At 35.9% G+C, this 20,152-nt stretch overlaps 3 protein-coding genes and 18 non-coding genes across 23 annotated transcripts; 1 reads left to right on the forward strand and 20 right to left on the reverse strand.

The window, feature by feature from the left end:
- Positions 1-1,170: 1,170 nt before the first annotated feature.
- Positions 1,171-1,271, reverse strand: LOC125584871. Its single transcript, XR_007321778.1, has one exon. It is a non-coding gene; the product is annotated as a small nucleolar RNA Z103 (small nucleolar RNA).
- A 76-nt stretch (positions 1,272-1,347) lies between these two features.
- On the reverse strand, positions 1,348-1,448 carry LOC125584865. Its single transcript, XR_007321772.1, has one exon. It is a non-coding gene; the product is annotated as a small nucleolar RNA Z103 (small nucleolar RNA).
- Positions 1,449-1,530: 82 nt separating this feature from the next.
- On the reverse strand, positions 1,531-1,632 carry LOC125584882. The gene has a single exon (XR_007321789.1). It is a non-coding gene; the product is annotated as a small nucleolar RNA Z103 (small nucleolar RNA).
- A 418-nt stretch (positions 1,633-2,050) lies between these two features.
- Positions 2,051-2,151, reverse strand: LOC125584872. The gene has a single exon (XR_007321779.1). It is a non-coding gene; the product is annotated as a small nucleolar RNA Z103 (small nucleolar RNA).
- A 76-nt stretch (positions 2,152-2,227) lies between these two features.
- On the reverse strand, positions 2,228-2,328 carry LOC125584866. Its single transcript, XR_007321773.1, has one exon. It is a non-coding gene; the product is annotated as a small nucleolar RNA Z103 (small nucleolar RNA).
- An 82-nt stretch (positions 2,329-2,410) lies between these two features.
- LOC125584883 lies at positions 2,411-2,512 on the reverse strand. The gene has a single exon (XR_007321790.1). It is a non-coding gene; the product is annotated as a small nucleolar RNA Z103 (small nucleolar RNA).
- Positions 2,513-2,930: 418 nt separating this feature from the next.
- Positions 2,931-3,031, reverse strand: LOC125584873. Its single transcript, XR_007321780.1, has one exon. It is a non-coding gene; the product is annotated as a small nucleolar RNA Z103 (small nucleolar RNA).
- A 76-nt stretch (positions 3,032-3,107) lies between these two features.
- On the reverse strand, positions 3,108-3,208 carry LOC125584867. Its single transcript, XR_007321774.1, has one exon. It is a non-coding gene; the product is annotated as a small nucleolar RNA Z103 (small nucleolar RNA).
- An 82-nt stretch (positions 3,209-3,290) lies between these two features.
- Positions 3,291-3,392, reverse strand: LOC125584884. Its single transcript, XR_007321791.1, has one exon. It is a non-coding gene; the product is annotated as a small nucleolar RNA Z103 (small nucleolar RNA).
- Positions 3,393-3,810: 418 nt separating this feature from the next.
- LOC125584874 lies at positions 3,811-3,911 on the reverse strand. Its single transcript, XR_007321781.1, has one exon. It is a non-coding gene; the product is annotated as a small nucleolar RNA Z103 (small nucleolar RNA).
- A 76-nt stretch (positions 3,912-3,987) lies between these two features.
- On the reverse strand, positions 3,988-4,088 carry LOC125584868. Its single transcript, XR_007321775.1, has one exon. It is a non-coding gene; the product is annotated as a small nucleolar RNA Z103 (small nucleolar RNA).
- Positions 4,089-4,170: 82 nt separating this feature from the next.
- LOC125584878 lies at positions 4,171-4,272 on the reverse strand. Its single transcript, XR_007321785.1, has one exon. It is a non-coding gene; the product is annotated as a small nucleolar RNA Z103 (small nucleolar RNA).
- A 418-nt stretch (positions 4,273-4,690) lies between these two features.
- On the reverse strand, positions 4,691-4,791 carry LOC125584875. Its single transcript, XR_007321782.1, has one exon. It is a non-coding gene; the product is annotated as a small nucleolar RNA Z103 (small nucleolar RNA).
- A 76-nt stretch (positions 4,792-4,867) lies between these two features.
- Positions 4,868-4,968, reverse strand: LOC125584869. Its single transcript, XR_007321776.1, has one exon. It is a non-coding gene; the product is annotated as a small nucleolar RNA Z103 (small nucleolar RNA).
- Positions 4,969-5,050: 82 nt separating this feature from the next.
- On the reverse strand, positions 5,051-5,152 carry LOC125584879. The gene has a single exon (XR_007321786.1). It is a non-coding gene; the product is annotated as a small nucleolar RNA Z103 (small nucleolar RNA).
- Positions 5,153-5,570: 418 nt separating this feature from the next.
- LOC125584876 lies at positions 5,571-5,671 on the reverse strand. Its single transcript, XR_007321783.1, has one exon. It is a non-coding gene; the product is annotated as a small nucleolar RNA Z103 (small nucleolar RNA).
- A 76-nt stretch (positions 5,672-5,747) lies between these two features.
- LOC125584877 lies at positions 5,748-5,849 on the reverse strand. The gene has a single exon (XR_007321784.1). It is a non-coding gene; the product is annotated as a small nucleolar RNA Z103 (small nucleolar RNA).
- An 82-nt stretch (positions 5,850-5,931) lies between these two features.
- On the reverse strand, positions 5,932-6,033 carry LOC125584880. Its single transcript, XR_007321787.1, has one exon. It is a non-coding gene; the product is annotated as a small nucleolar RNA Z103 (small nucleolar RNA).
- A 742-nt stretch (positions 6,034-6,775) lies between these two features.
- LOC106385176 (NAC domain-containing protein 86) lies at positions 6,776-12,723 on the reverse strand. Of its 2 annotated transcripts, none has more exons than XM_013825125.3 (6): positions 10,111-12,723; positions 8,402-8,682; positions 7,962-8,297; positions 7,598-7,879; positions 7,414-7,480; positions 6,776-7,312 (listed from the first exon to the last, which is right to left on the reverse strand). In XM_013825125.3, the coding sequence occupies exons 1-6, from the start codon at positions 10,265-10,267 to the stop codon at positions 6,954-6,956; spliced, it is 1,482 nt and encodes a 493-aa protein (XP_013680579.1). In that variant the 5' UTR covers positions 10,268-12,723; the 3' UTR covers positions 6,776-6,953. The 2 variants fall into 2 exon arrangements, with proteins under 2 accessions (XP_013680579.1, XP_013680578.1); XM_013825124.3 differs by having other exon boundaries at positions 7,414-7,483.
- A 146-nt stretch (positions 12,724-12,869) lies between these two features.
- On the forward strand, positions 12,870-17,711 carry LOC106386301 (tetratricopeptide repeat protein 27 homolog). Of its 2 annotated transcripts, none has more exons than XM_048752016.1 (20): positions 12,870-13,317; positions 13,536-13,677; positions 13,777-14,096; positions 14,199-14,280; positions 14,366-14,630; positions 14,775-14,833; positions 14,983-15,072; positions 15,154-15,245; positions 15,339-15,437; positions 15,527-15,604; positions 15,715-15,799; positions 15,883-15,941; positions 16,020-16,089; positions 16,228-16,319; positions 16,396-16,458; positions 16,545-16,611; positions 16,743-16,955; positions 17,060-17,176; positions 17,268-17,413; positions 17,484-17,711. In XM_048752016.1, exons 1-19 carry the CDS (start codon positions 12,935-12,937, stop codon positions 17,394-17,396), a joined length of 2,505 nt encoding a protein of 834 aa, XP_048607973.1. In that variant the 5' UTR covers positions 12,870-12,934; the 3' UTR covers positions 17,397-17,413; positions 17,484-17,711. The 2 variants fall into 2 exon arrangements, with proteins under 2 accessions (XP_048607973.1, XP_048607972.1); XM_048752015.1 differs by having other exon boundaries at positions 12,873-13,317; positions 17,261-17,413.
- On the reverse strand, positions 17,585-19,687 carry LOC106386300 (protein REVEILLE 1). Its single transcript, XM_013826162.3, has 5 exons — positions 19,446-19,687; positions 19,022-19,099; positions 18,758-18,931; positions 18,347-18,664; positions 17,585-18,254 (listed from the first exon to the last, which is right to left on the reverse strand). Exons 1-5 carry the CDS (start codon positions 19,476-19,478, stop codon positions 17,772-17,774), a joined length of 1,086 nt encoding a protein of 361 aa, XP_013681616.1. The 5' UTR covers positions 19,479-19,687; the 3' UTR covers positions 17,585-17,771.
- Positions 19,688-20,152: the final 465 nt, after the last annotated feature.

The following is a 20,152-nucleotide window of genomic DNA, read 5'->3' on the forward strand; positions in this document are numbered from 1 at the left end:
ACCACCCGATAAAAATCTAAATTGTCATGCTATGACTAATTCATAGTTAGTTTCTGAAGAAGTAAAATATGACACTAAATTGTCATGCTATGTTTTTTCAAATCCCAAGTAAATTTGCTTAGAATTCGAAAGAAATTATACCCATGCAATTTAGTTAGATTGTGTTTGTAGCTAATGCTTAGCAAAATTTAACTAAATTCTAAGCAAATTTGCAATGATTTTATAAGAAATTTTAAGTAAATTATAGTATCTTCGTAGTTACTAGAGAAGAGATATACGGATCATATGTTGGTCGTAACAAACATACATGGCTTCAAGAAACCCTGGCCCGAGAAACCTCTATTGACTTTTGAAACCCCTTTTGACTCTGATTTTTTTGTTCTTACTTTGTTTTTCTTCTGATGACTACCGATGTTGTTTGTTTCTCTCCCTTTTATTACTGTGATAGTCTTTTTGGACTGAAACCTTGTTGGACTACTTTTCAAGTTGAATGAAATCACCAGTATTAAAAAGAATGATGAAACATGGTTGAAAATTTTGTAACTAGAAACGTGTACTCTTTATGCATGAATTGTTAGTCCGAGATGTGAAATTTGATTAATAAAATAGGTTTATATTGCGTTGTAAGAGCATATGCAACGGTGGACTCCTTCTTGGAGTCCTTACCACTATTTTAGTTTTTTTTTTTTGTTTGAATAGTTAAAGATTCTAGTAAAAATAGTGTGTCCAATAGTGATCCCCGATTAGGAGTCCTTACACATATATACATATTTTCCTCCATCCAATGAGACGCGACCACGTCACTAAGGACTTGATCCTTAAACTCCTTGTCTAAGGATTGCTCCTTACCGAATTGGGCTTTGATAATATTATTTTATCTGGATTCGCCTAGGATATAGCGCTAAGGATTCGTCTAAATGAACCGCCGTTGCGGATGCTCTAACTCACAATTAGAGAGATGCTTTATTCAACTTCCTCATCATTCCTCGCCCAAAACAATCAGAGGTTTTTGAACCAAATCCAAAAAGAGCTAAACCGCCAAAGTATATTTCAATAGTTGCCCATGAAGATATATGGATTTATATGACCAAAAAACAACCACGAACCTTAGCAATCAAACTCAATAACAATTATGTCAATCGCCATTAAAAACTAGAAAATTGCAGGAGAAAGGATCAGAAAATAGGCTTGATTTCCTCTAATGAGAGTAAATATAAAATCGCTCAGTATAATCAGTTTCGATCATTTGGGGAAATTGTCATCACCTCCATAACTCCATTGCCACCATTACAAAACATAACAGACCAATTATCAAAGCTTTAGAAAGGAAAAACTATACTTAAGGAGATGGATCAGAAAATAGGCTTGATTCCCTCTGATGAGAGAAAATATAAAATCGCTCAGTATAATCAAATTCGATCATCTGGGGAAATTGTCATCACCTCCAATTCTCCATAAGTTAAATATTTAAAAAACTTTATTATAATGCACCAACATAGTTAATGTAATTAAAATCAAATAAAAAGGGAGAAGGATTAGACTAATTGGCTTGACTGTCCTCTGATGGGAGGAAGTTCTATTCGCTCAGTATAATCAGATTCGATCATCTGGGGAAATTGTCATCATCTCCATTACCTCCATATATACATATTTTCCTCCATCCAATGAGACGCGACCACGTCACTAAGGACTTGATCCTTAAACTCCTTGTCTAAGGATTGCTCCTTACCGAATTGGGCTTTGATAATATTATTTTATCTGGATTCGCCTAGGATATAGCGCTAAGGATTCGTCTAAATGAACCGCCGTTGCGGATGCTCTAACTCACAATTAGAGAGATGCTTTATTCAACTTCCTCATCATTCCTCGCCCAAAACAATCAGAGGTTTTTGAACCAAATCCAAAAAGAGCTAAACCGCCAAAGTATATTTCAATAGTTGCCCATGAAGATATATGGATTTATATGACCAAAAAACAACCACGAACCTTAGCAATCAAACTCAATAACAATTATGTCAATCGCCATTAAAAACTAGAAAATTGCAGGAGAAAGGATCAGAAAATAGGCTTGATTTCCTCTGATGAGAGTAAATATAAAATCGCTCAGTATAATCAGTTTCGATCATTTGGGGAAATTGTCATCACCTCCATAACTCCATTGCCACCATTACAAAACATAACAGACCAATTATCAAAGCTTTAGAAAGGAAAAACTATACTTAAGGAGATGGATCAGAAAATAGGCTTGATTCCCTCTGATGAGAGGAAATATAAAATCGCTCAGTATAATCAAATTCGATCATCTGGGGAAATTGTCATCACCTCCAATTCTCCATAAGTTAAATATTTAAAAAACTTTATTATAATGCACCAACATAGTTAATGTAATTAAAATCAAATAAAAAGGGAGAAGGATTAGACTAATTGGCTTGACTGTCCTCTGATGGGAGGAAGTTCTATTCGCTCAGTATAATCAGATTCGATCATCTGGGGAAATTGTCATCATCTCCATTACCTCCATATATACATATTTTCCTCCATCCAATGAGACGCGACCACGTCACTAAGGACTTGATCCTTAAACTCCTTGTCTAAGGATTGCTCCTTACCGAATTGGGCTTTGATAATATTATTTTATCTGGATTCGCCTAGGATATAGCGCTAAGGATTCGTCTAAATGAACCGCCGTTGCGGATGCTCTAACTCACAATTAGAGAGATGCTTTATTCAACTTCCTCATCATTCCTCGCCCAAAACAATCAGAGGTTTTTGAACCAAATCCAAAAAGAGCTAAACCGCCAAAGTATATTTCAATAGTTGCCCATGAAGATATATGGATTTATATGACCAAAAAACAACCACGAACCTTAGCAATCAAACTCAATAACAATTATGTCAATCGCCATTAAAAACTAGAAAATTGCAGGAGAAAGGATCAGAAAATAGGCTTGATTTCCTCTGATGAGAGTAAATATAAAATCGCTCAGTATAATCAGTTTCGATCATTTGGGGAAATTGTCATCACCTCCATAACTCCATTGCCACCATTACAAAACATAACAGACCAATTATCAAAGCTTTAGAAAGGAAAAACTATACTTAAGGAGATGGATCAGAAAATAGGCTTGATTCCCTCTGATGAGAGGAAATATAAAATCGCTCAGTATAATCAAATTCGATCATCTGGGGAAATTGTCATCACCTCCAATTCTCCATAAGTTAAATATTTAAAAAACTTTATTATAATGCACCAACATAGTTAATGTAATTAAAATCAAATAAAAAGGGAGAAGGATTAGACTAATTGGCTTGACTGTCCTCTGATGGGAGGAAGTTCTATTCGCTCAGTATAATCAGATTCGATCATCTGGGGAAATTGTCATCATCTCCATTACCTCCATATATACATATTTTCCTCCATCCAATGAGACGCGACCACGTCACTAAGGACTTGATCCTTAAACTCCTTGTCTAAGGATTGCTCCTTACCGAATTGGGCTTTGATAATATTATTTTATCTGGATTCGCCTAGGATATAGCGCTAAGGATTCGTCTAAATGAACCGCCGTTGCGGATGCTCTAACTCACAATTAGAGAGATGCTTTATTCAACTTCCTCATCATTCCTCGCCCAAAACAATCAGAGGTTTTTGAACCAAATCCAAAAAGAGCTAAACCGCCAAAGTATATTTCAATAGTTGCCCATGAAGATATATGGATTTATATGACCAAAAAACAACCACGAACCTTAGCAATCAAACTCAATAACAATTATGTCAATCGCCATTAAAAACTAGAAAATTGCAGGAGAAAGGATCAGAAAATAGGCTTGATTTCCTCTGATGAGAGTAAATATAAAATCGCTCAGTATAATCAGTTTCGATCATTTGGGGAAATTGTCATCACCTCCATAACTCCATTGCCACCATTACAAAACATAACAGACCAATTATCAAAGCTTTAGAAAGGAAAAACTATACTTAAGGAGATGGATCAGAAAATAGGCTTGATTCCCTCTGATGAGAGGAAATATAAAATCGCTCAGTATAATCAAATTCGATCATCTGGGGAAATTGTCATCACCTCCAATTCTCCGTAAGTTAAATATTTAAAAAACTTTATTATAATGCACCAACATAGTTAATGTAATTAAAATCAAATAAAAAGGGAGAAGGATCAGACTAATTGGCTTGACTGTCCTCTGATGGGAGGAAGTTCTATTCGCTCAGTATAATCAGATTCGATCATCTGGGGAAATTGTCATCATCTCCATTACCTCCATATATACATATTTTCCTCCATCCAATGAGACGCGACCACGTCATTAAGGACTTGATCCTTAAACTCCTTGTCTAAGGATTGCTCCTTACCGAATTGGGCTTTGATAATATTATTTTATCCGGATTCGCCTAGGATATAGCGCTAAGGATTCGTCTAAATGGACCGCCGTTGCGGATGCTCTAACTCACAATTAGAGAGATGCTTTATTCAACTTCCTCATCATTCCTCGCCCAAAACAATCAGAGGTTTTTGAACCAAATCCAAAAAGAGCTAAACCGCCAAAGTATATTTCAATAGTTGCCCATGAAGATATATGGATTTATATGACCAAAAAACAACCACGAACCTTAGCAATCAAACTCAATAACAATTATGTCAATCGCCATTAAAAACTAGAAAATTGCAGGAGAAAGGATCAGAAAATAGGCTTGATTTCCTCTGATGAGAGTAAATATAAAATCGCTCAGTATAATCAGTTTCGATCATTTGGGGAAATTGTCATCACCTCCATAACTCCATTGCCACCATTACAAAACATAACAGACCAATTATCAAAGCTTTAGAAAGGAAAAACTATACTTAAGGAGATGGATCAGAAAATAGGCTTGATTCCCTCTGATGAGAGGAAATATAAAATCGCTCAGTATAATCAAATTCGATCATCTGGGGAAATTGTCATCACCTCCAATTCTCCGTAAGTTAAATATTTAAAAAACTTTATTATAATGCACCAACATAGTTAATGTAATTAAAATCAAATAAAAAGGGAGAAGGATCAGACTAATTGGCTTGACTGTCCTCTGATGGGAGGAAGTTCTATTCGCTCAGTATAATCAGATTCGATCATCTGGGGAAATTGTCATCATCTCCATTACCTCCATATATACATATTTTCCTCCATCCAATGAGACGCGACCACGTCATTAAGGACTTGATCCTTAAACTCCTTGTCTAAGGATTGCTCCTTACCGAATTGGGCTTTGATAATATTATTTTATCCGGATTCGCCTAGGATATAGCGCTAAGGATTCGTCTAAATGGACCGCCGTTGCGGATGCTCTAACTCACAATTAGAGAGATGCTTTATTCAACTTCCTCATCATTCCTCGCCCAAAACAATCAGAGGTTTTTGAACCAAATCCAAAAAGAGCTAAACCGCCAAAGTATATTTCAATAGTTGCCCATGAAGATATATGGATTTATATGACCAAAAAACAACCACGAACCTTAGCAATCAAACTCAATAACAATTATGTCAATCGCCATTAAAAACTAGAAAATTGCAGGAGAAAGGATCAGAAAATAGGCTTGATTTCCTCTGATGAGAGTAAATATAAAATCGCTCAGTATAATCAGTTTCGATCATTTGGGGAAATTGTCATCACCTCCATAACTCCATTGCCACCATTACAAAACATAACAGACCAATTATCAAAGCTTTAGAAAGGAAAAACTATACTTAAGGAGATGGATCAGAAAATAGGCTTGATTCCCTCTGATGAGAGGAAATATAAAATCGCTCAGTATAATCAAATTCGATCATCTGGGGAAATTGTCATCAACATCCAATTCTCCATAAGTTAAATATTTAAAAAACTTTATTATAATGCACCAACATAGTTAATGTAATTAAAATCAAATAAAAAGGGAGAAGGATCAGACTAATTGGCTTGACTGTCCTCTGATGGGAGGAAGTTCTATTCGCTCAGTATAATCAGATTCGATCATCTGGGGAAATTGTCATCATCTCCATTACCTCCCCCCCCCCCAAACAAAAACAGTGTCGGAAAACTATATTCAGACAATCAAACTCCAGATCCTAAGCTGTCTAGACCGAAACATATACAGATAAGATTTCCCCTAAACTGCAAACTCGTGATGGTTGAAAAACACAGAGGCTTTTCGTATAAAAGCCAAAAACGAATAGCAGAAACAGGGAACTACTATGGCGTCAGCTCATACGCAGCGGACATGAACAAGAACGGTGGTAATCAGTTAAAAGTGACGCGGACAAGCAAAATTGACATAAACATTTAAGTGGAAATTCAAGAGCACAGAGAATGGATCTAGCGGAAAGATAAACTCAACGGCTGAGTTTATTGAGATTCAGGTTTAGGCAAAAGGTTTTTATAAGAACCAATCAGATGAGGCGGTTGTCATAAAACCCTAATAACCCGCGTGTTATTCAAGTGACTCGTTGTTTGTGTAAATTGCTATTTGGGCCTCGTACATTATGGGCCTTCGGAAAGTGGTTACTACTTTAAAATATTTGATCAATTCGGTTCTTTTTTATATTCCTGGAAAATAAATTCTCTAGAAATCAAAATAGACTATGAGAAAATTTCACAAACAAAAAATAGATTATGATTATGTCTAATATGATATTTAAATATATTGAGCCTGTTTATCGAGCAAGAATTTCAAATTAACACTATAATAATGCATAACAATATAATAATGCATAACAATTTCAAAAACTTAAAAAAAAAAAACTATTTGAAAGAATTGCCCATATAATTATGCATAACAAATCTTTTTCTTCCCCAATAATTTTTAACAATGACAATGGAATCAATCTACATATATATAGTATACAATGCGTAATAGTATAAATGTATATCCTCTCTTCTTTTTCAAAAGGGGTATACCACAATTGTATTGAATATAAATAAATCATAAAATAATTGTGAGACCTTTGTAATAACGTTTTGCAACTAAACTAATCTGCTTCAATTTCATCTTGGCAACATTTTCAGCCTTCTTGAACCAAGAATCCTTGTCTTCTTCTTCAGTAAACATTGTTCTCTCTTCAATTCCTTGAACCGGATTTATGTGAATTTTCAAAACCTGTGACGGTACGACTTGATAGTATAAAACTTCACTTGTTTGACGTGTACAAATGAGCATTTTGTGGTCTACTCTAATGTCTTCTTCGATCGTTGTCTTGTCGTCTGCGTCTCCTTCAACTTGGTTTTCGAACGAGAAAAAATCATCGATCTCTATGTTGTTGATAGTATTGGTCCGAGGCCCGCCTGTAATATTAAAACAAATACACGATATATGATTTACTCAACATTTCTATATATGTGGTAGCAGTTCTGTAATTTGCTATTTAATACTATATCATACCCACCAAAACATTCAAGATCTTGGTCATTATCCTCAAAACTTGGCAAAATCTCGTCTTGATTTATAAAACTCTGCTGTCAAGGAATGCATAAGTTAGAGAGAGGATTCATGGCTTGGACTTAGACTTTAGAACAAAGAATATAAATGACGATTTCACATTAATGATTATGAGATATGATGTTAATTACCTGTTTCAGACTCCCGCTAGACGTTTTCATCCATGTGGAATTCCCAGCATTGAGGAGCTGTTCCTCGAGATTTCCAATGTGTATTAAATGATCATCAACGTTGTTGTTATAGAGCTGGTTGGAGTTACTTGCAGCGAAAGTAAAGTCGTTGAAACCGTATTGACCGCTGTTTTGATTAGTTCCATTGGAGAAATCGCTGGTTTGAATTGGCGAGCCTTCTACTCGCAATGGTGGCAATGACATCTGATGTTGCAACATCCCACATTCAATCTCTGTATTCACCTATACATACAATAGATTTAGATACGAAATTGATAATTTAATATAAACTATGGACTTATATTAGCTATATATATAAGCTTACATTTGGTTGAGTGAGGTAAGATCCATAAGGAGATCCGTAATTTGAAAAGCCTGTAGGCATGCCTTGTGCCATGTATTGTGACCAGTCATCATGATCACCGATTGCGTTTGTGTTTCCAAATTTTGGTTGGGTCTCGGTAGCGTTGTTATAATTAGGTAGAACTTGATGTGTACTTGAACTTATCTCAAGATCCGAACAAACATCAAAACTTGAGTTACCACTTACATTCGAACTCGTGTTTACGTAATGTTGATGATGATGATGCTGATGTTGATCTAATCTTGGTTTCGCTTCAACGATTATCTTCTTAAAAACACGGCAAAGTGCATATGCATCCTGAAATTTAAATGATAAACATCAATTAAAGTTATTTTCAAACGGTTTTGTCTTAATATATACAAGGAAATTATAATATGGACCGGTTTGGTTAAGTTTTCAACCTGCATGCCGAATGCAGTAGGCTCGCATTCAGTTTCATCGAGGCGATATTCATGCATGACCCAACCAGTTCTAATACCATGTGGTGCGCGTCCACGGTAATAAACTAATGTTTTCTTGGTTCCTATGGCTTGATCTTTCAAACTCACCCGCCGGTCTTTGCCCGTGGCTTTCCAATAACCGCCTTTTGTTGCCCGGTTTGTTCTTGAACCATTGGGGTACTTTCTGTCCCGTGGACTGAAGAAGTACCATTCTTGGTCTTTACTAGGAAGCAATGATTTCCCTGCCAATTTTTATAATTAATTAACTTTTGACAACACTTTATTGTATATTATTATTAGAAGCTTAGTTTTTTAGATAAGCCAATTTAATTTCTATGATTAATTCTCTTTATCTATCCCGTATGAAATATTAAGTTTGATAAGTTATTTACTGTTTCCAATAAAAACCCTAAAGTACAAAAATAGACAAACTATAACATAAAAGGAGTGGTGGTCGATGAAACTTTTTGACCAAAAGGAGATTATAAAAAGTCGATTGCGTCTGCTCTACTGAATACTACTATATGACTAAACTTAATTGTTTTTTAGAGAAATCAAACCGATAGTCCCAATCCAAAACTGATCTTACAAATATAATATAATTAGTACTGAATCAATGTTTAATTTCTGAAGTAGATTTGCAACTTCTTTTATTCGAAAGAAAATAAAATTGTAGAGGTTTAGAAGCGGATATGAATCGAAATGAAGGTATATATATATATAGATGTATTAATTGTGGTCAAGTTAAAGTATTTTATGGTTTTCTTGGACATGTGATATTCTTATTCTTTTCTTCACTCTTAGACCACCCGCAACGGTATATTTTGAGGGTCCTTAGCACATAATCCTAGACTAATTGGAATAAAATAATTTAACAAAGCTCAGTTTGGTAAGGAGCAGTCCTAAATTAACAGGTTCTAAGGAGCAAATCCTTAGTGACGTGGCAAGCTCTTTTCCGATCATCATCGGAGCTAACGTCTTCCGATCACTTATAGAAACCACTTTTAAAACTCATTAAAAGATTAGAATAGCTATAGAAACTTGAAAAAAAAAAAAAAAATAATTTATAGAAACCACTTTTAAAATTGATTAAAAGATTAGAATTGCTATAGAAAATTAATAATTATTGTATTTGGTGATGAAAATATATTTAAATCAGTAATTATTGTATTTTTATATATTTAATCATGTAATAAATAAATATTTAAATTTAACATGTTTTAATTTTTTTTTCTTCTTAATGATAGTTACTCATGCAAAAATAAATATCTTATTTTTACATGTTTTTTTTTTCTTAATGAAAGTTAATCATGCAAAATTAAATATTTAAATTTGACATGTTTTATTTTTTTTCTTAATGATAGTTAATCATGCAAAAATATATATTTTAATTTCACATGTTTTAAAATTTATTAATTTTTTATTCTTAAGGATTCCAAATTAGATAACACCATTGGACATACTAATTTGATTAGAGTTCTTAATTATTTAAAAAAAATACTTTAATATTCCTAAGGATTTCAATGGTGGTAACACCATTGGAGATGCTCTTATGTCTTGAACCTACGTTCAAACCCCTTTAAGCTCTTACGCCATAAAGGGTTCACGTACCGGATTATATATTGATAGATTGATATGTGGTTACTCATTAATGCACTTATAATTATTACCTGGCAAGTCCCATGGTTCACACTTGTATAGGTCGACTTCAGGAATAATCTCTAGCTCAATCTCTCGACCGTTGATCTTTCTTTTGAGATAGTATGTGATTAGTTCTTCATCCGTTGGGTGAAACCTAAAACCAGGAGGCAGCGAGACCGGGGCCATGAATATCTTCGGTTGACGATGATACTGAGACCTCTTGATCGATCGATTTAATATCAGATTCGAACAAAAAGATTTAACGAACGGTCTTGTTTCGAGAAAACTCTGACAAGACCGATCGTAGTGTTTGTAAATAATTAAAAGGAATGATTGAGTAGCCGAGATAATAGATTAGGAGAGAGATAATACGAAAGACTCGAAAGAAGAAAGAGAGAGAAGACAAATGTTTTGTGTTTTTTGTGTTGAGGCTTTGAACGCGCGGTATAGGTTTATAAATAAAGAGGAGAAAGACAAAAATTCATATAAAATAGTGAATAATTAAAGAAGATGATGCCACCCTCATAACAAAGTATATGTAACTAATAATATAAAGTTATAAAGAAAATACCCAATCTCTTCTCTTTTTGTTCTTTCTTACACATATTCTGATTCTCGCCATCGTTCTATTCAAGTTTGATGATATAGGTTGGAAGAAATTATAAGCTTTTGTATTTCTTACAAATGTAATGGATATTTCAGAATTAGGCAAACTAATTTTTTGAGAAAGAATTGTTTAAATTTAAAATCCACAAAGTTGCAAATTAAAACTTATATACAAAGACTATTCGTTATAAATTATGTACATTTCACACTTATTTTCCAATGTTTAGTAGTGGTTTTGGGATACCAGTAAAGTTTCAAATACATAGTTTTAATTTTATGATTTAACATTCATAACAGTGATAATATTTATATGAAAATGACCATAGTGTGTTAAACTATGCATAGACATGTCTTGACTGAATCTGGCGCTAGTAATAAAAGATTTGGGAACATAATGCAAAAAAAAAGAAAATCAGTATTTCTTTATCAAAATGGTCTCCTAGGGTATTCCATCCTTCTCCAAGTGTGTCGGTTTGGAATGTGTCCACGTGGCTATACATCATTGGATGCATGGGGGAACGAATCTTGTGTTAACCAATAGAAACTGGTTTCAGATCTCTTTATGTTTGGCGGCGCTTCTAACTGAAACTGTCTCTTTATGATTGTAAATTGTCTCCTTTGTATCTCCACTTGCGAATCGCCGACTCATTCGTTACTTCGTGATTACCGCAGAACAATATACAATCTCAATTGTAAATATATGTAAATATTTGTATTTTCTTGTAACCGATCCCGAACCGAATCCTAAACTGATCCCAATGTGGAGCAATTAATCTTATGAACTAAAAGGTAAATGAAATCGTGTTTTGGTTAGTTACTTCAGTTATGTATGTTGCGCACTTCTTAGAGAACATGTTGAATGATGTGTCCATACAGAAGCGCATGTGTAGTAGTAAAACATATCGCAGTTTATCTTCTTTTTAACGTGAAATTCTAGGTAATTTTATTAGCTCTGATCTCTTTTCCAAGCATATTTGCTCTGATCTCGCGTCATCAGTTGAAGTATGATAATTGATTATATTTTGGTTACTTTGTGTGCAGTCTGGCAATTCTCAAGAAAACCTCTCCTACTACATCCACGAGAAAGTTCACAATCCTCATTGCTTCTCCAGATCATCATTCCTATATGTGATAATTGTTCTTGGGGTCCCTTGTTCTTATTCACTCATTTAGTTACAATATATTCCTCATTAATTACTTGCCACTAATTCTTTGTTTTTCCAAGTTTTTAAATGTGTTGTTGGTTTAAAACATGATCCTTCGTATGTAGTTTTTGAAAACTACATATGTGAAATATGATAACTGTCTTTCACTATAAAATTGTGAACAAAACAAAACGAGGATGAGACAAAGAAGATCGTAATTCGTCCATGAGCATATGTAACATCTAAACGACAACAAACACATGATAGTAATATATATACACAGGCATATAAGAGTATTAACTTTACAACCATATATAATTTTGTAGGTAAAGAGATGTACAAGCTGGGAGTCCACATGGTAGATCATGTGGGTCCAACTTGTGCCCATGTGAATAAATCCTTGGAGGCATTGATGGGCCAATCCCAGCATCGCTTCTAAGCTTTTCCCATCACCATCATCAACTTTTCTGTCATTTATTCAAACTCCATATTCCAGATCTATATCCAGTAGTTATATATACATATACTATACTACCATTAGCATATAACACAGACATATAATAACAAATTGGGTATACCCTTCTTTACACTTTTCCCTCACATGAATCCATCTTTTTGTTCTTTACTTATTAGTTTCTCCCTTTCACACAACATCTACAAATTAGCTAAAGATTGTTCATATATGCTTTATTAGCTAGTATTCCTACTATATACTGAGTTTTAACAATGAAATGTATTACTTATCTATAAACATATTATCACAATTAACAACTACAGTCTATTACTTATTATGTAAATATATAACGAGAAACATACTAAATAAAGAGTAAATTTACATGGTCGATGAGACAAAACGAGAAATAAGAACACCAATAGAGAAAAATGTCAAAACTTGGCTTGGCCGGTTTGCTGGTTCTATACGGGTTTACCGCTTTTTTCTTGATTTCCCGGTTAATGACCTCCCGTGTTTAGACCGCAAACCAAACCGAAAAGACATTCGCGTCACAATTAAACTTCACCATGAAACGACACCGTTATATTAACCACAAGAACCTCCCAAAACCTCTCCTCAATTCTTCATCCTCGTCTCAACACCACAACCATGGTCGACGGCGAAATTCAAATCCTACGCGGTTACGAGCTCCGTCTCCTGCGGTGCACCGTATCTTCACCACCGTCAGACTCTCCTCCCGAAACCCATCCGCAGGACTCTCTTATAAACTCCTTTTTGTCCCTAATCGAGTCCGGAGACTACCTCGGAGCTCTAGGCTCCGACGCTACTAAGCTAATACTAGGCGACGCCGAGTTGGACCTGGTTGACTCGGTTGATTCGGCTGAGCGAGTTTATTCCGAGCTTCTCGAAAAGGTGGAGTCTTTCGTGGTGAACGGTTCGTCGGATGGAATCGACAAGGCCCGCCGGGCTGTTATGGTGATGTGCTTAGCGATCGCGGCTGCTTTTTGGTTCACTCGTTGCAATTTGACCGGGTAAGTTGCCTAGTTATTGCAAAACTCAAACTTCACTGCTGTTACTAGTTGTTTTGTCGCCATATAATGTAGGCATAATCACTGCTGTTACTAGTTGTTAAAAACTTTTACTTGATTAACTAGATCAAAGCAAAAAATCACTTTTCAAAAAATAATATAGATGTTTTTATTACAAAAATCCAACCAGTTTTTGTGTTTTGTCGTTTTCAACTTGTTAGGCCGACAGATGGATCAACGAAGTGTTCGTTACCGTTTAAAGTATCAGAAAAAAGTAAGGAGTTAGTTGAATGGGAAAACTGGGCAAAGATTCAGCTCATGTCTGCAGGCTCTGACTTGCTCGGCAAGTTTTCTAATCTCCAGGTTACTATTTATATTTGGAAGCCCTTTTAAATTAGTTTTGATCTTTGTTCTGTAGTGAACTCTACCTAACCCACATCCTACTTTCTCTTTTTCCTGCAGCACTTAGTGTTTGCTAGAATGCTTCTGTTAAAGTTGAAAGATTTGTATGCTACTGAAACATTTGAACTAAGGAGTGTTTCTTGGTGGATTGTGAGAGTTTTGCTTATTCATCAAAGAGTTCTACATGAGCGATCTTCGTCTTTGTTTGATATGTTGCAAGTCTATATGGCTGAAGCTTTAGACTATTTTGGAGACTTGCAAAAAGTTGAAACCTATTGGGATGACAAGTTGCTGGAAGGAGAAGTTTCATCTATAACGTCAACCATCCATCTGGAAGCATTTGTCTTGCAATACATTTATGGAAGGGTTGATCCCTGTAGGTAAGTTAATCATTGAGACGGCGTCGTCTTTGCCTACTTCTTACATGTTTATAGCTTCTTATGGCATGGCATTATGTTATTAACACACACATATATTGTCAGGTTGCAGCTTGAATCTGCTAAAGCAGCATCAAAGCTGGAGCTCTCTGTTAGTGGGGCTTTTGGATTCCGTACTATTCACCAAGTAAGGCTATGAGATTTATTTATTTATTTTTGCTATATGTATTATTAAACTTTGTTATTCTAAGTACCTATGGTCTTTGTTGTAGGTAGAGCCAAAGGCACAAATGGTATTGGTAGCGAATACAAGCTCATCCAATGGGGACGTGAGGCTGGCCTCTGAAAAAGCTGATGTTGGATCTTATTATGAAGCTTGGGGAGGTGAAGCTCCTGAAGTATACATGACTCCCAAACTAGTGAACGATGAGGGTGAAGCTGGCAAAGACTCGGTGACGTTAAAACCAGTCGAACAGGCAATGGTTTTGGCTCAGTGCCTTTTAATTGAGAAGGGTAGTCGGAGCGATGAGATGCAAAGTAAGTAAAACCCAAATTCAAGTGTCATTTAAAACGTTTAGAGTAAGTGTTCTGTAGAGAGAGGTTTGATGCAAATATGGAGAGAATGATAGTAACTCTGTCCTTTAGTTTTATTTATATACTCTATATATTTTTTTCCTGCAGGATGGGATATGGCTCCCTATATTGAGGCAATTGACTCTCAAAAGTCAACATATTTTACTGTAAGCTACTATCTTTTCAGTTATTCACTTATCTCAGTTGACTAGTTTAAAAAGTGTTGATGTATAGAGAAGTTGGTTTCTCATTTTGTCATAAGCCAATGCAAGTGAAACAAACTGACTGACTTGTGTTCTTACGGACATGCTATTAGCTACGGTGTTTGTGTGACTTACTACGTGTTCGGTGGGAATCAACTCGGAGTCGTACAAAGGGACGTGCCCTGGAGATGGTGGATAAACTGGTATGTGTGCACTGTGCAGAGCATTGGCATTATCAAATTAGTTTGTTCTTCTTTTTTGAGGGATAAATTGTCTTCTATTAGGTTGAATCTATCAACAAGAGCGACCCAGGAGCATCAAAAAGGATCCCTTTATGCTTTGCAGTTCATCTCCCTACCATTCCTGCTTTGAGAAAGTAAGATATATTTTTTTACTTATGTCCATGTATAGAAATCCTTTTTTTTTTTTATAGTTTTTTTGCACTGTACCGATTTGATTATAAAAACAGGGAATACGGTGAACTTCTCGTGAGTTGCGGTTTGGTTGGGGAAGCAATCACAATATTCGAGAGCTTGGAATTGTGGGATAGTCTAATTCACTGCTACTGGTAAACTAAAGCTTCACTTGTTTTTTCCCTTTCCAATATGGCTTTATGTTATGCCGGTAAGCTTATGTTATGTCGATTTGAAACTTCAGCTTCCTGGGGAAGAAATCAGCGGCTGTGGATCTCATCAATGCGCAGCTTTTGGAAAGGCCAAATGACCCAAGATTATGGTATATATAAATCTTTGATATTTTCCTGTTGGTATGAAGAGCCGTAATCATTTTCTGAGTGGATATTTCTGTAACCTTGGTTTATACTACAAAGTTATATTTGGTTTCAGGTGTTCACTTGGTGATGTTACGAATAATGACTCCTGTTATGAAAAAGCCCTGGAGGTTTCAAATGATAAGTCAGTTCGTGCTAAGGTAGTTTGATACACAATAATGTAATCATCTTATATGTCCTCCTCTCTCAGTCCACGCTCTAATTATCTCACTCCATCTTGTAGCGTGCTCTTGCTCGCAGCGCATACAATCGCGGTGATTTCGAGAAGTCGCAGATGCTGTGGTATGTTTGAACAAATATGTTTTTAAACCCTTTAGGCCTGTGTACTGTTGCTATGTCTCATCTTTTCCCCTACTTCAGGGAGGCTGCAATGGCCTTGAATTCTCTGTACCCGGATGGTTGGTTTGCTCTTGGTGCTGCTGCATTGAAGGTATCATCCTATTCCATATTCTCTAATAGCTGAGTAGCAATATGTTCTCATTCCAAATGTCATTAGATAAACAAGATAGAAACTCGTCATTATCGCTTAGAGGGATACTAATTTAACATCTCCTACATTACTCCATAGGCTAGGGATGTTCAGAAAGCAATCGATGCATTCACTTTCGCTGTTCAACTTGATCCTGACAATGGAGAGGCCTGGAACAACATTGCTTGTCTGTAAGCACTTCACTGTCCACCTACTTTCACTATCACATTTACTATGGATGGTGCTGAATATAATTTATGGGTGCAGGCATATGATTAAAAAGAAGAGCAAAGAATCATTCGTTGCTTTCAAAGAAGCGCTTAAGTTCAAGTATCTCTCTTTCCCTTACCATTTATAATAACTCGAATTAAGATATTTGTAGTGTTACTAATTTCAAAACGACCGTGTATCAACAGGCGAGATAGCTGGCAGATGTGGGAGAACTTCAGCCATGTAGCTATGGATGTGGGAAACATTGATCAGGTAGATGCAACTAAACCACTTAAGATTTTTAATTCAGCACTTTGTATAAATGACTTAACTAGTAGTTCTCCCCTATATCGGTTTGATGGAGTTATATGAGTTGATTCATCTGTGTGTTGTTTTTTTTCCAGACCTTTGAAGCTATACAACAGATACTGAGAATGAGCAAAAACAAGAGGATTGATGTTGTTTTATTAGACCGTATAATGACAGAGTTAGAAAATAGGAATTCAGCATGTAAGTCATCATCTTCATCGGTTGGATCAGTAGAAACAGAACCGTGTGCTGCAACACCAGCTGAAACTCAGCGTCACTTAGAGTTGCTTGGGAAAATTATTCAGCAGGTTAGCAAACTATTTTGATAACTAGTATATGTATCTTTGTATCGTCTCATTGTCTAAGTTTTCATTTATATGATTCTTGCCTGTGGATAAAATGTCTCTTATAGATTGTCCGAACAGAAAGTACATCTGAAATCTGGGGATTATATGCAAGATGGAGTAGAATCAAAGGAGATCTTATGGTATGCAGTGAGGCACTGTTGAAGCAAGTGCGATCATATCAGGTATTAATGGTCATGATTAATCGAAGCGTCTCTTTGATCTGTGAGCAGCGTTCTGAGTTCTATCTGATGATCTCTCCTTCTTAGGGATCAGAAGTGTGGAATGACAAAGAGCGTTTCAAGTTGTTTGCAAGAGCATCATTCGAGCTTTGCAGAGTCTACATGGAGATCTCAGTGTCCACAGGAAGCAGGCGAGAACTCTTTAGTGCTGAGATGCATTTGAAGAACACAATCAAACAAGTACGGACCAAAATTATCTTGCATTTATTATACACATGATACAAAACTGAATAAAGGGTGACGTGTGTAGGCCACAGTGAGCTTCACGGAGAGTGAAGAACTGAAGGAGCTTGAAAGTTGCCTTGAGGAGGTGAGAAATGTTATGAAGAAAGATATTTGAGACGATATAGATTAATAGAAAAAAATATTTATAGAATACCAGTGTTTTACAGTTACAGATTATGCAGAAATTTAAGCCTAGACAACAAACAGCTTGAACAAAAAAAACTGAAACAACAAATAAGAACACTTTGATGAACGTTATGAAGTTGAATGAATATTGAATTTAAGGACTTGAGTACCTGAGAAAATATCCTAGTTATAAATAGAGGCGAATCTCTTCTTGTGCTGCTTCTATAACCGTCTTTCTCTTCTTGTACGGACTAAATCCTCTTGAGTTGGACTCAGAGGTTTCTCTTCTTAGTTCAGAAAATGCAGACCTCTCGCTAGGTTTAAACTCCCATTGACATACCATCGTTTCAGGTTCTGAGCTCTTGTCCGTGTGTCCTGTATCATCCACCGAACCAGTGTTTGATCCAGTCGATGATCCTTCATTTTGGAAGGCCTTTTCTGAATCTAAGCATCTGTTTTCCACTTCTTCTTTCCTAGGAGGGACTTGTATCCAACAGCTCAAGAGTTCTTCTTGTGGTAATGGCTGAATCGGTGACTTGCAATAAGCTGTTGAAGTTGTTAGAGAAGAGGACATGTCTGAATCAGATACCAAAACTATCTTCCCAAAGAGTTTAAGGCTTTTCTTTGTTGGCTCCTTGATAGACCTCTCTCTTGGAAATAACTCCAGCTTCTGTACAAATTGATCAAACAAAGAGCATTAGCATTAAGCCTCTAAAGGTGTATATTCTTGCAGATGGGTTTTATTTTATTTTTGTCACCTACCAGAGTCTCAAGCTCTTCAGGTGCATTTGAAGTACTTGCAAGAGCAGCCTGAGGTGATGCAGAGGAAACTGGGGGCAAGCTTCTATCAGGTGAATGTGAATCAGAGGAATCCAAGGCTTCTGATCCAACAGGGGACAACACAGAGGTTGGAGATTGGTTGTCACGTTCTGAGGGAGAAACCGATCTACTTGCTTGATCTCCCTCGTTCCCCAACTTACGTGGGTAAGGATGCATTGGTCTTCTCTTGGGACGAGGAGGCGGTATCACAATGGGCTCCACCGAGCTCCCATTACTTCCTCCAGTTGCTTCTCGAGCAACCTGGGTAAACACACAACAGAACAAAGCTAAGTCAGAACAATGATCACTTGTTTAAGCACTTCTTGGTACTTTCTATGACAAAGGATATTAGACCTTAGAGAAGAACTTCTGAGCATGGCTTCGAATCTGAACAGCAGTCTTTGTGCCCACGTGTCCTTGTATTCGTCTCCATGCTCGGCCGTGTAATTTCAAGGCTTCAACAAACTTGTAGTGTTCTTCATCAGTCCATCTCTCTCTTTCTTTTGTTATAATGTATGGTTTCCTCACCTAAAAAAGAAAAAAAGACAAAACTGAGCCAAAGATCTTCACTTTAAGTAACAATTCTAACACATTAGAAGTGTCAAAAGAAGCAAAAACCTTGGGTGCATAGTCATTAAACTGTATCTGCGTATCTGAAGTTTCTTCAACTCTACTACTCGGAGAAGCTTTGGTACCCTGAAACCAATAAACACCAAGCCAAAAGGGGGAACCTTTAGGACAAAACATCATCTATAATTTGCTTACATACAAGTTCTGTACTTTACCAAAAGTGACATATGTATCCTTTACAAAAAACCAACGGTTTCAGTTGTATTCAGAGATTTTAATTACACGATTTAGCTTAGAGAAACTCATAACTCAAAAGAAACAAAAGAGCCTGCAAATGGACAGGCTTAGACTCTAACTTGAAGTTATTAAAAAAAACTCAACTTTGAGGTTTTTTTTTTCTTCTCTAAGCTCATAGACTCATTAGCTAAGGAGAAAGTAAGCAAATTAAACACGGCAAGATTTGAGTTCACACCTGAGCATTCACAGTCAACGAAGGAGACTTCATAAGTTTGCCTGAATAAGAAAACTAAGCTCAGCCAGAGTAAAAGAAAAGAGCAAGTTTGAAGAAGGAAAGAGCAAATGGAGAAAGCAGAGAGGAGAGAAATAAAAGTGTTTTTGGGGTCTGTGGAGGAAGGAAAGAGAGAGAAAAAATAGGAAGATAAAGAAGAGGATGCCACGTCAGCTTCTGCTATGTGCGCTTTTTCAATTTTTTTTTTTGTTTTTTCCAATATTTTATTGGAACGCTCGCGAAACCGATTAAATCTTGTGGTTCACTTTCAAAGGCCCCCTCCAATTGACACGTGCTGCTCGTTGGTACTTACTCGCTAATATTATTATTTTTATATAAATAAAAAGGATAATGGATAATATCGGGAAATATGGATTTTAATTACTGGACCAAGAAAATTTGAGCCGCCAGCTAAATATCTTTCGTCTTTAAATTATTAATACATGGTGTGGGTCGTCGCTCCATTACGAAAGTCTTGATACATACTACATAATATATGTTGCCATCATATTATTATAATTATTTTCAGCTTTTTCTTACTGTTACGTTTATCCAGGTCGTAATCAATCTTCTTAAATGTGTAAGATCATTTCTTAAATGGTTTTAAAGCATAAATACGACAACAAGAGCAAATAAGTAACTGTATGTAAATCAATGTAGTACTGGAGTGC

The sequence above is a fragment of the Brassica napus genome, chromosome C3 (assembly GCF_020379485.1).
Source record: "Brassica napus cultivar Da-Ae chromosome C3, Da-Ae, whole genome shotgun sequence".
In the NCBI taxonomy this organism is placed as follows: Eukaryota; Viridiplantae; Streptophyta; class Magnoliopsida; order Brassicales; family Brassicaceae; genus Brassica; species Brassica napus.